This window comes from Danio aesculapii, chromosome 25 (genome assembly GCF_903798145.1).
Source record: "Danio aesculapii chromosome 25, fDanAes4.1, whole genome shotgun sequence".
Lineage (NCBI taxonomy): Eukaryota > Metazoa > Chordata > Actinopteri > Cypriniformes > Danionidae > Danio > Danio aesculapii.
In genome coordinates, this window is record NC_079459.1 from 33,347,217 (window position 1) to 33,361,024 (window position 13,808).

The following is a 13,808-nucleotide window of genomic DNA, read 5'->3' on the forward strand; positions in this document are numbered from 1 at the left end:
TTTGTTGTCTGTTCTGTCAGGTGTGATGCGTCAGAGCAGAAGCAGAATCTGCCCGTCGGCATTTTGAAAAAAGACCTCAAGTCTTCAGAGGACAAGCAGAAAGATCTGACGGAGAAAATCCGCCAGCAGCAGGAGAAACTGGAGGCCATGCAGGTCCGTTTATCCTCTCAGCTCCCCTCTGAGAATTTCTGTGTCTGTTTAGTGGTTCATTTCATGATTGGTTTCTTCTCATTTAGAAAACCACAACAATAAAGTCAGCAGCAGATATAAAGCGGCTCCCTCTAGAAGTCAGTGCAAAAACTACAGAAGAGCGCACACCTCAGGTACTGTCTGTCTGTGTGTATGTGTGTCTGGGTGTGTGTGTGTGTGTGCTGGTTTTGATCAAGCGGCAACCTCCCGCTCTCTCTCGGGAAGCCAATACGGAAGTAACTGAAACTGCAATTCATCAAAATTCCGCTAGTCCTGGCTCCATAATAGAGCAAGTTGCAATTTAGCCCACTGTTAGAATGTCCAACTTTACAGCAGAAAAAAATGTGTTTACAGCCTGGTACAAAGAACGATTTTGGTTCATATAGCTATTATTACCCTCCATGACAACTGTGAGGGGGTGAATTTTTTAATAACTCATCCATTTCCTTTATATTAGGTTATATTAAGTCTGCATAATTAAGGGCGTGGCCACTTGAGTGACAGCTAGGTCTTGCTGGTCGCCGTCACTTCACCTCAGCTGAATCCTTCAGATTAGCCACTGATCTCGGCATATTCATCGTATTTTTGTGTTGTTTTATGTGGCTTTACACAGTCAGCTGCCTTTTGGACTTATTTCTTACAATTATCAGATGATATGGGATGCTGTGTGCACTTAATTGTGCTCACAAACCATTCACGTGGCCTCGTTTCCCATGTGAGTAAAGTTATATACTTATATACCATCTCTATAAATGTATTTGTTTTATTTAAGATCATTTATCATTAATATTTTTCTTTAGACCCGTAAAGCACTCCAGAATGTGACAGATTGATTATCTGTAGGCTCTAGAACAGTCATCTGAAGTGTTATCTTACAGTGTTATGCTGGAGTTCATCAATAGTCTTGCATTTACTAACACAGACTATATCTGAAGTGTTTGGAAGTAATTTGCGTTTTCCTCCTGTAGAAAAACGTCATAAGAACAATGTTTAGTGGCTCAATGTATTACTACAGTGTTTTTAAAAGACTAAACACTTTACTGATATAGTGTACAGCCAAGCACATGTGGTCAGAACACAAACGAGTCGCAGGTAATAGAGTATAAAGCGTTTCTCCCAAAGTAAAGTCTGTCTGCCAGGTCTAAGCAAAGTGCCAGCAGGTGTCTGTAGCTCCGCTCACTCTCCGCCTCTTTGCCCTTCTTTGGCGAACAAAATGGCGACGGTTGGCCGCGCCTACTTGTAGCTTCTTTTGCAGTGTTCAGAAACCTATAGGTGACGTCACGGATACTCCGTCCATATATTTTACAGTCAATGGTTTTGATGGATTGAGCTGGATTTATACTTTCGCCTGGCGCTGCATCATGCACCTCTGCTTAATGCTCGCACTTCACGAAACGGACGAGGCTTTTATACTTGCCGCATTCGTCGTTGTGATTTTCTTTAAAATGACAGGGGGCGGTCAAAAGAAACCCACCATAAAGTCAGACGGATAAACAGAGAAGTAGAAATTTTCCGGAACTACGTCATATCATTAATATCATTAAAGAATTTTAAACCAATTATTTTTATCAATTATTTTAATGATTTTAAGGATTTTTATAACTATTCAAGATTTTTTTTATCAAACTTTGATGCATCACTTGCATTTGTTCGTATCTCGGACAGTTTTACCTATTAAAGTTTATTAAAATATCATTGACAACCGAACATGAGTTGCTCTGAAATATATTTTTCTTATGGCAAGAATAAAAGCAAATAAAAAAAGCACACTTACTAAAAAATACTGATGTTTTTTTAGATTTAGCCCACTCCAGAATTTACACATTTCTGTCTGGCTAGTTTCTGTCCTCTTCTTATGTTAAAAAGGCTATAATGGTCCAACATTACTGACCATTATCACTAATAAAGTCTAGAGAAACAGAGCATCAGTGAACCGGTAGGTTCAAATATTCCTTTCCAGTTATCAAAGAAATAATTATTTCATTATAGTTTTGTAACTATTAAATTGTTTTAAATTCAATATTGTAATATATACATCAGTGTAAAACTTGTGAATAGTGGAAAACCATATTTCTGTCCACATTTGCCATGGCATCTCTTGGCTTTAACAAACTTATCCCTCAAGTTTTTCCAAACCTCTTAACTAAAACTTTCCTCCTTTCCCACTGCTGTTGCAATTTCTAGCCAAGAATTATTGATCATCTGGTTATCTCGATGATCACGGATCATGAAGATGTCTGTACAGACGTACCTGTTTCAGACAAAATCTCTTCAAAGTGGTTCATATTCATCTCAAATCAATATTCAGCTCGAGTCTCAAAAAAATCACGCGCTCCGCCAGCCGAAATCATGTCGCGCGCACCCAAAGCGAAACTCCACAAACTCCGTGATGACGTCACGTTCGCTGTGCGCACTCGAGGGAACTGGCGGATGCATCGAGTATAAACCAGGCTTTACAATGGCACATTTGTATACTCACATGAGTACGGCATGTACTGTTTGTTGTTAAAACTGACAGCTGGTGGGGGTGTGGTTAAGTGTGTTAGCCATGGCCAATACCTCAGACAGACCTAATCTGAGAATTTAACTGAAAACAAACAGATTCTAATTAAAGATTACAAATGATTTTTTATTTTCTTAATGACATGCACAGATAAATTGTTCACCACAAAACCAGCAATGCGAGCGAACAAACTCAATAATGCTTAGTTTAGATTTCATGTGTGCTTTAAACATTCCTTTTAACTATTTATCCTCTCTTACAGCCAACCCGCTCATCCCAGCGAGCAGCGCCCCGCCCACGCTCGCCGCCTCTCCCAGCAGTGGTCAGGAGAGCCGTCAGTCAACAGCAGATAGTAAAAACTCCTCCCCCTAAACCAGCTCCGCCCTCACGACCTACCCGGACTCCACCGGCTCCTTCACCCAAAGCCAAGCCATCACCAGCTCCTGCAAAAAAACCCGCCCCCAAACATGTAGCTCCGCCTCCTACACCGCCCACAAAGACGGCAGCTCGCAGAAGTGCCACACAGAGCCGCACTCCAACAGTAAGTAGATTTGATTTATACACATTTAAAATGATCATGATTACAAGGGTGCTATTGGGATTTTTAACACATAAGCGCAAAGTAAGTTACAACGTACAAAGAGGGATTTCAAGTTATGTTATTTTCTGTATCAGCAAGCAAACTCTCTCAAAGGGCTCCATTGTAGTCTTGAGCTTATTTGTGTGTTTTTGTCATAACTGTGTGACCCAAAATGACACTTGGGGTGCTTTTTAGGGATGCACCGATCCCGATACCTGGATCGGATATCGGTTAGATATCGCATATTTTTGCTGGATCGGGTATCAGCCAGCTGGTACCGGTCCAAATCCGTTCTTGCGCATGCGCTATATTCTGTGTAATTTATAAGCCAACGAAAGCCACGAAGGTAGGCTATTACAAGGCATTAGAAAGTTGTCATGCAGACCTACTATATCCCAAATGTTCTGAAGCCATTCTATAGTTTAATGTGAAGCACAGATGAATATTCACGTGCTTAAATTCATGTTCAGTTCAGCGCTTCCCTACGCTGCGCCTGTCAATCATTCTCCATTCGTTCACAATTCAAACTGCGTGCCGCGGCCAGTTATGACAACACAAACTTTCTCCAAGACTATTTGTTCCTGTTCGTTTAAATAATCAGTGGAGAAATGCATTTCTTAATGCAGTTCTGCATTAAATAGCTTCATTTTGACCTGCAACATGGAGATCATTGCTGTTTTAAAATCATGTTGAGCTGTGTCTGTTAGACCAGCAGATCTCATTTACAACACTGGAGCACATGATATGGTTTGAGCACGTCTGGCGACTCATCTGTAATCAGTAATAATCCAATCAGAGTGATTCTAGTTTACTATAAATGGATCATTTTTTCCCTACTGCTCTATCTTCGTTTGGAAGAATCCCCCCTTCCACCCCATCTCCTCCTTTTCCTCCCTTTTCTAAAGGGGGAGGTCTCGAGACCTACCTGATCTCGGATCTCCTGATATGCTTATCAGGAGAATCAGGAGCCCAGGGCTCAAATATCTCCGAGCTCAGGGTTCTCTCCCGGGACAGCATGCCAAACCTACTTTATCCGCCAAGCATATCTAAGTGGGAACTCTTGAAATAAGAAAAGGCTCAATAATACATTGGTCAGATCCTCAACGCACTGATTTTTTCCCTTTGTGCTGCTGTTTTGGAAGTGTCCGCAGGTACCGGAGGGCTGCGCGCTGTGTCTCAGCAATGCATCACGCGTTTCATTCTTGCAAACGGCTGCGCAGACACGATGTGCGCCGCTCAGTAAAATTATTCTCACAATAAGTTTCTGTTCTCTCATCCTTCTGACTGAGTTTATTCTTCCGAGGGGAATACTTTCAGTGCTGCGAGTAGTTTGTAAAGCCTGGCTCATTGTGGCCAGAGAAGTTTATTTAAATTAATAAAAGTGAAATTGACGGGTGAGTACGGATTGTCATTAACAGAAAATCATTTAGCCTAATATAGGCTACTCTGAAACTGAATATTTCACTGTAATTTTATATATTAATATTTTATTTAACAGACCTGTTTGTGCATTGAAGTATATAAGTGGATCATGTTTTGAACTTCACCTCAAATATTCTTGTTTATGTTGTAGATAGCTGACCAACAAAAATACATTAAAATAACCAACATTATTATACCAAACAGAATTGGTTTCAAAAAGATAATTTCCCAGACAAAAAACAATTTTCAGACTTGCTTTCAGTTGTCACTCACACGAGTTTATGCAAAGGGAATGCTTATTAAGTTAAACTGGCCTCAGACCAGGTTTAATTTAGTCTGCTTCAAACCTGCAGGAAAATATCAGGCTTTGCTAAAAGTCTGGTTATTTTACCAACGATTAGGATCAATATTTGTAGCCTATTACAGATTTTAAAGAAAAAACTTATTATTAAAAAAGTAGACATAAGCTGGACAACAACAGATTATATCAATGTCATAATGGATGCTCAAATAATGTAGCCTATAGTTTATAGCTAGCATCATGTTTTTAGTTAGATTGTGTTATCTGTCATGTACAGTAGGCTTTTAGGTCTGTTTTTACTAAAGAAGATATTATTTGAGTTTAGCACCAGAACTATAGAAACTATTATGTAAAAAAAAAAAACGCCACAGTATCGCGATCGGATCTGTATCATTCAATACTCAGAATTTTGGTATCTGGATCAGATCGGTTCCAAAAAAATGGTATCGGTGCATCCCTAGTGCGTTTCACACCTAGACGTTTGTTTCGGAACCTGTCCTGTTTGCCCAGTTAGCGCGGTTCGTTTGGGAGCAGCAGCTCATTTGAATTTAAAGAGAAACACAAGAAAATAACTTGTTTTTGCTTTCACCCAAAAATGGCCATTTACAGCACGGTGTAATAAATTATCTCTGAGATATTTGGAGTTGAAAGAGTGCTTGACTTGATAATTAAATTATGTCTAAAATTAAACGATATTAAATTATAAATAGTTGAAGTCATCTCAGTGTTTGCAGATGGTAGTACATAGCGTAAGTGTTACACTTTATGTTTAACTTCTGTTTGTTTTACTTTGATAACTTTTTGCTAGAAGAAAGGATTTATTCATTTACTTATTTAAGGTACAGTTGGTTTTACATTTTAATCTCAACTTTTGCTGAACTTGTTTACAATTAGAGGTGAAACTTTGTGAGTCAGAGGAAAGTATTTGTTAATTAGGGAGCGCTTGGCAGACACGGTTTCGATTTGCTTTATTCGAGAGCTGTAGACTTTGTGTAATTAGTGAAGGACGGAAACAGCACACACGTAAAAAATAAATACATAACCTTACTCTAGCTCTTATTTTACTGAGCATGAACAGTTCCTTTGTATGAGTAACTCTTGTTTGTATTGCCTCTTCATGATGAATCGCTGAATGCCTCATAATGTTTGGAGAAAATCGTCTGCTGAAGAACTTAATATAAATCTTGTTAAAGGGAACCTATTATGCAAAAATTACTTTTTATAAGGAGTTTAAACAGTTGTTTGGCAACAGTGTGTGATTATAACCCGCTTCTTATGGTAAAATAATATTAATTTTAATATTTATAATCACACTTGATAAAAGCAGTCTGCAGAAACACTTTGATTGACATTCTCCCTTTGTACGTGTCATCAGAAAGGGAAAGCCCCACCCACTAGTGACCATCTCTATCTCATTAGCATAGGATGTTAGTCTTGTTTTTGAATCTGCCACTATGCTGACACCCAGGCATTTTCTTGCTCTGCCCCCTATTGAAAAGAGCACAATCTCATTTGCATTTAAAGTGACAGTCACCAAAACACCACAATTAGGATCAAAGCCTACAAGGGTCAGTTTAAAAACAGTTATAAAATATTATTTGTGTGGTATTTTGAGCTGAAACATCACATACACCCTCTAGGGCAGGGGTGTCCAAGCTCGGTCCTGGAGGGCCGGTGTCCTGCTGGGTTTAGCTCCAACTTGCTTCAACACACCTGCCAGGAAGTTTCTAGTATATCTAGTAAGAGCTTGATTAGCTGGTTCAGGTGTGTTTGATTAAGGTTGGAACTAAACTCACCAGGACATAGGCCCTCCAGGACCAAGTTTGGACACCCCTGCTCTAGGGACATCAGAGACTTATTTTACATCTTGTAAATAGGTCCACTTTAAAAGGCCATAAGAACCACTAAATTAAAAATCCATATATTTCTGTTAGCCGTCATCCGCCAAGCCTGCAGCCAAACAAACTCCAACCAACAAGAAAGCAATTATAAAGAAGGGGCGAGTCCAGGAGGAGGAAGAGGATGAGGAGGAAGAAGAAAGCGAAGAGGAGGAGGAAGAGGAAGAAGAAGAGGAGGAAGAAGACAGCCGGTCAGAAGAGGACGAACCTCAACCCAAAAAATCAAAGATGGCGGCGCCTAATCAGGCTCGAGGGAAAACCGTAGTGGAAAAAAAGCCAGCGGCAGCAGTCGTCAAACAGACCAACACTGAGGTGCAGCAACACATTCATATCACATGATCATATTGAAAATTATTCATTCGCGTTTAATTGATTCATATTTCTCTCTCAGGTTATAGCAAATAGCACTAATGAAGATCTGAAAAAAGATGCAGCCAAAAATGCACAGAAAGGTAAAAACATCTTTATTGTTTTGCATTAAACAGAGGTCAATGGAAGTGTGAGATAATGATCTAATAACATGTTTATTTTGTAGATAAAGGGATTCTGGTAGAGGCCAAAGTAAACGGCGAGTGGTTTACGGGTCGCGTAACCGCAGTAGAGACGGGAAAAGACAACGTGCGCTGGAAGGTCAAGTTCGACTATGTTCCCATGAACACCCCAAGAGATCGCTGGTACATGAACAAATATACACTCTAATAAACATGTATTATGCAAATGATATCAGATGCTTTACATACAAATTTGAGGATTTTTACAAATTTTATTTCTTTTTTTAAATAAAGTTTCTTGCCAAATTTAATTTTTCTTCCTTTAAAATCAGTTTTTTTGTCTAAATATTTCTGAAATCGTGCTGTTGTTTTAGTTTTTCTGAACTCTAGTTTTTAATAGTTGAATTAATGCTCACACTTTAAGGTTTCATTAGTTAATGTATTTGCTAATATGGACTAATTATGAACAATACTTGTACAGCATTTAGTAATCATAGTTCAACATTTACTAATGCATTATAAACATCCAAATTCATACTTGGTAACATTAGTTTATGCACCGTGAGTTACAATGAACAAACAATGAACAACTGCATTTTCATTAACTAACATGAACATAAGTGTATTGTTCATAGTTCATGTTAGTAAATGCATTGACTAACATTAACTAAAACAACCTTACAGTAAAGTGTTACCAAATTTGTTTTGGCATTCGACAAGCTGTTCAAATGAATACATCTGTCCACAGGTGATCCTCAAAAAGTCTTCAATTCCATAGTATAAAATGAAGGCCTTGATTAGTCTTAAATCTGTATTTCAAAGGGCTTAAAAATGCAATCGAACCGACACTGTAAAGAAGATTTAGTTTCATTTTGAAACAGAAGTTATTATTAGTCAATTTAAAGATTGCTTTCAGGTTTTTCACTTTTTCTATATTGTGTTATGTGCTTCTTCTTTTTTTTGCAAATTCAGTACTATAATAATTCTTATACTTTACAATTGGTCTTAAATTGAATTCTGTTTGGTTTTAAAAAGGTATTAAAAAGTCTTAAATATTACTCAGATTTTATAATGAACCATTTGCCACAATTTTAAGACTGAATTGCTTTTTGGGGAATTGTGAAATAAATGTATTTAAAATAAAAACATTGCTACAGCCACTACTGTAAACATAGTCTTAATACAGTGCTCCCCAAAGTGGGGTTGCAGGACAATGTCGGGGGGTGGTTGCTTGGTGATTTCCAAAAGTCAAATTAATTTAATTAAACAATTAGAATTATCAGCTGCAGTAGATTGATTTTATTGCACCAGGTTAACACTTTGACACCTTTATGGCACTCAAATACATTAAAAATAAATGAACATGGAGGATGATCTCCAAAATGGACTTGTGCTATAAACAATTTTGGCACCGGTCTCATTAGGTGAAGTTAAAATCAAATTAAACAAATTAATTAATGACAATAAAAAAAAAAATATATATATATATATATATTTGCTGCACTTTTTTTGTGCTCGTGTTTATATAGGCTTGTTGTTGTTAGTTTATATATTTACAGTATACCCACCTCCGATAATAATGGGGGTCACGAGCCACTGGCATTGTTATTTTTGGGTCGTGGGCTGAAATGTCAGGGAACTCCTGGTCTAATACAACAAATGTGTGCGTGTTTGTTTTCAGGGTGTTCAAGGGCAGCGAGGATGTCCGTCTTATGCGTCCCGCCTCCCCAGAGTCACGGAGTCCAGACACCAATCAGGGACCAGCACGATCTGTGACTCCGCCCACTGCTGCTGAGCCCGACACCACTCAGAGCGGGCCTAGCAGAGAGACGTCAGAAGGCCTGGTGACCATGATGAGGTGCACTTTGTTTTGCTAATGACATTTTTTTGTGCATTTCATCCCTACATTCGTGATTTAGAAACATTGTTGTATTTAAAAAAAAAAGAGGGACATGAAAGTTAACATGAAATTTATAAAAAAGGCATCAATAAATTCAGGTATACAGGTAAAGATGTTGTCATGCATGGCCTAAGACAGACGTAACGATGTGTTTCCACATACAAAAGTACTTGTGTGTGTGTGTGTGTGTGTGTGTGTGTGTATGTATATATACACAAATCAATCAGTAAAGTGAGAGGTGTTGTTGCTTGTCATTATTTGGTTTCTTTCTAGAAACTATAAACAGATCCAAAATTTGTATAGTAGCCGCTTTTCCACTGCACATGACGAACAACATAATTTTTTTTTATATATATACGATAAACGAGTAAAAAATGAAGAGAATAATGGCTCATCGTTTTGCACTTCTTTACTAGATACGCATACATACACACACATCAGTGTAAAATTCCTACCTGGCTAATAGGAAAAGTCTTGGCAAGTAATAATTAATATGACTGTTATTCTATTAGACATAGCCTTTATAAATTTCTCAAATTAAAACAAACACCAAACACAAGCTAAATCAAAACATATTAAGACAATCAGGTTAAGGATGGTTTAAATAAGATAAATAAATGACCCTTTATATAGTTTTTCACAGTTTTTTTCCAAGGCCGCAGGAAAGCTGATTACACATACATCCATAATGACAATTCCATACGGCTGCCACAAGGGGGCAAATTTCGACAATCGTGTCCAAATGTCGTGTCCAGTGAAAAGCTGGCTTTAGTTTGCCACAATTCCCAAATACATATTTCCCTTTATGTTTTGGACATTTGAAATCTATATCTGGGACATTTGGGTCAACCGTATAGAATTTTTTCAGCTGTGACAAAAGTACACATTACCTGTTTGTATTGAATCAGTTTAAATCTGGTGCTAATTGGCAAATTCTGGACTGTAACATATAACTGGCTCCGTTTTATATCTCAGAACAAATCTATACTCTAAGCCAGGGGTTTTCAACCTTTTAGGACACACGAATCCCCCCCCACCCCCCGCAGATATGGACATTTCACTCGTGACCCCCCTCCTCCTACACCGAGCGAAAATTATAATGCATGTGCAAACATCATTCACATATTACTTGCTGCGTTTAAAGTGTGTAGTATTAATTACATTAAAACATAAATATACAGCTTATCTGATTCAGTGTGATGTCAGACGGCTCACCGGTTTGACTTTTATTCACCATCATTATTTTAAAAAAAAAGCACCCTGTCCATTTTATTTGTATATGTTTTGCCCGTACGCATAAACTCTACAGGTGCCAGTTAGATGTGGTGGAGCTAACATTAATCAGATTCACTATAGTGAACACATAAAAATCGTCATTATAATTTACTCGAGTGCACGCCTCAGTGTCGAGATCCTGAAGCGCAAGTGTTTTGAAATGCTGCACCAAAGCATGATCCGAAACATCAGGATCTCGTGACTAAGGTGATTCGAAACACCCAGGTCACGTGACTACAACGATTCAAAGCATCGGCCATTTCAGAAGCATTTAGAAATCTGGCGAATCTGCGTTTGACTGACAGGGTCGGGGGAAAAAACCTCTATGTCATGTAGCCTAGTGGACCGTGCATGTGCAGAGAGTAACTGTGCTGCAAATGGCCCAAGTTCGAATTCCGACTTTTACTCATAAATTATGACTTGATGTGTTTTAATTGTGTTAATTTTTTAGGACCAAAACAAGACTTATTTATTCACAAAGTGTTCATTCGTTTAAGACCAATGTTACAACAAAACATGTTACAAGAACAGAGCATTTAAAAACTAACATCTATAGTTGCTTCACCCTGAATTCGAACCCATTATTTCAGCACGCTAGTCTGGAACTCTCACCACTTCACTAAATCACTTGAAACTTCAATTCTACAATGGGGGGGATAATACCTCAATTTGCGTTAATTTTTCCTTGCTGAAGCTGTTCCAGAGCAATACATAAAAATTTGCCACTAGGTGTCACTGTAGAGACTGGTTTCAAAACGTTTCGAAGCTTCGACACATTTGCATCACCTTGCTTTGCCCACCACTACTCTAAATGCTATTACATTCCTGTTTTATTTGCCACAGGACGTTGCTACGATATTTTTTCCCTCCGGACTTCCGAATCCCCAAGGATTCTGTGAACACTATGAGTGCTGAGGACCTTGTGGCCTTTCCCATCGTGAGTATAGACTATCGTTGAAGACTTAAGTGGATATTTATATGAAATCAGGACTAACTGTAGTATCTTGTGCACTGCAGAAGGAGTATTTCCAGCAGTATGAGGCCGGACTGCAGAGTCTGTGTAATTCCTATCAGACTCGGGCAGAATCCAGAGCTCGAGCCGTGGAGGAGAAAAGCAGCGGAGCAGAAACCAAACTCCGGGAATCAGAAGAGAAACTCCGCAAACTCAGAACCAACATCGTCGCTCTTCTGCAGAAAGTCCAGGAGGTCTGAAAAACACACTGGAATTATCAGTTATTATTAACGTTATTATACAATGTGAACGTGCGTTCGGTTTTCGAATGTTTTAGAACTTCCGATTCAGAAGTAACCTTCAGAAAACCGCTTGCTCTACAAACAAGTGTGTTCATGACTATACATAAAAAGTGGAATAATATAAGAAGAAAAGATTCTGACCAATTCCCGCTAACATTTAAGCTTGTTCTTAAGCACTGCTGATTTGCCATTGTGTTCACGCGCAGAACAGAAATGACTGTGATTGGCCGTGAAGGTCATCAGTTCTCTCAACTCACTGCTGTTTACTGAGTGTAACCACAGATACAGACACTGGAGCAATTTAAAGCTGCGATTCATCAGCGGATCACTCATATGTCAGCTTATAGACAAACCAGCTAATTGACCTGACTTTGAAACGCTCCAGTGTCTCTGTATCTGTGTTTACACTCAGTAAACAGCGGTGAGTACGATGAACTGATGACCAATCACAGTCATTTCTGTTGAGCATGTGAACACAATGGCAAATCAGCACTGTTTAATAATGCGCTCAACAGCGCTCAAATTTTTGCGGGAAATGAACGTTTTTAAAATTGCAGTATCAATTGGTGCCGAAATCCAGTGTCGTGACATCCCTAGCCATTTTTAATGTCTAAAAATCAATAAAAGTTAAAAGTCACGAGCCAAAAAGATAGCAATGGTTGTGCCCGCTCATATGTGAAGACTAAGGCCAATAATCAGTGGTCCAAATAACTTTTTTTGGTTCAGAATACCTGCAAATGTTGCTTGGTCCTCGCACTGTTCTTGTGACAGCCATCTTGTCATGTTCATTCATTAATTTTCCTTCGGCTTAGTCCCTTTATTCATCAGCGATTGCCACAGTGGTATGAACCGCCAACTTATCCGGCATATGTTTTACACAGCGGATACCCTTCCGGTTCGAACCCAGTACTGGGAAACATCCATCACACTCATTCACACACACTCATACACTACGGCCAGTTTAGTTATTCAATTCCCCCTATAGCGCATGTGTTTGGACTGTGGGGGAAACCCGGAGGAAACCCATGCCAACATGGGGAGAACATGCAAACTCTATACAGAAATGCCAACTGGCCCATCTGGGACTCGAACCAGCAACCTTTTTGCTGTGAGGTGACAGTTCTAACCACTGAGTCACCGTACCGCCCTATCTTGTCAGATTCATAAATTAAAATGCCTATTTTCACAATATTTTTAGATATATTCGTTTTTAGGAAGTTTTCTACGCTACTTTTAAAACTGAGATTATTTTAATCTGCGTATCAGTTATGTGCACACCTGATTATAATCATTTTGGTCCCACTTTATATTAGGTTGTCTTAACTACCTAGTACTTGCATCAAAAAGATAAATATAATGTACTTACTGTGTTTATAATGTATTGCAGAACACTTGTACATTAGAAATGGGATACGGGTTGGGTTTGGTGGTATGGGGAGGTTTAAGTGTGGGTTAAGGTGTAAAGGATGGTCAACAGTGGAATTGACCCTTTGCTAAGCCACAGCCAAAAACCACCACCCACCAATCGTGGCTTAGCAACCGTAGCTACGCGCAGGGGCTCTTTTAAGCTTTCGAGCGAGGGAAACAAGCCAAAGCCTTGTGCATATGGATTGTGCAAATCTGATACCCGGTATCCTTAAAGTTTGGACAGGGTGGTGGAATTTTTCCCTTTTCAAAACCTAAGACCCAAGTGGAGAAATGCCAGCGTGGATCAAACTCTGTGAGGGGTGCTAAAGGAGGGAGTTAAGTTGGTTTTGTTTCGATATTCCTGACACATTCAATGATAGACCGACGGCAATAACGTTTCCCTTAAAAGATCTAAACTGTGTTTCATACAAAAATACAAAGCAGGTTGTGTTTCCCAGCTTTCTTCTTTTTTTTTCGCTTAATATTATGAGCACTGCTCTGTTTAAGCCTTCGCCATAGTAGTCATGCTATTAGCAATCATACTTCCATCTGTTTCAAGCTATGAATATTTGAAAATACATATCAACA

The 13,808-nt window shown here is 38.8% G+C and overlaps 1 protein-coding gene across 2 annotated transcripts in view; it reads left to right on the top strand.

The window, feature by feature from the left end:
- The window catches only part of morc2 (MORC family CW-type zinc finger 2), a 37,761-nt gene that overhangs the window by 22,108 nt on the left and 1,845 nt on the right, over positions 1–13,808 (top strand). For both annotated transcript variants that reach the window (XM_056451588.1, XM_056451587.1), the window contains exons 18-26: positions 21–153; positions 237–323; positions 2,955–3,233; positions 6,930–7,205; positions 7,285–7,345; positions 7,429–7,567; positions 9,066–9,242; positions 11,403–11,496; positions 11,577–11,765. In XM_056451588.1, coding sequence (XP_056307563.1) covers positions 21–153; positions 237–323; positions 2,955–3,233; positions 6,930–7,205; positions 7,285–7,345; positions 7,429–7,567; positions 9,066–9,242; positions 11,403–11,496; positions 11,577–11,765 — 1,435 coding nt within the window. The remainder of the gene's footprint in view (positions 1–20; positions 154–236; positions 324–2,954; positions 3,234–6,929; positions 7,206–7,284; positions 7,346–7,428; positions 7,568–9,065; positions 9,243–11,402; positions 11,497–11,576; positions 11,766–13,808) is intronic.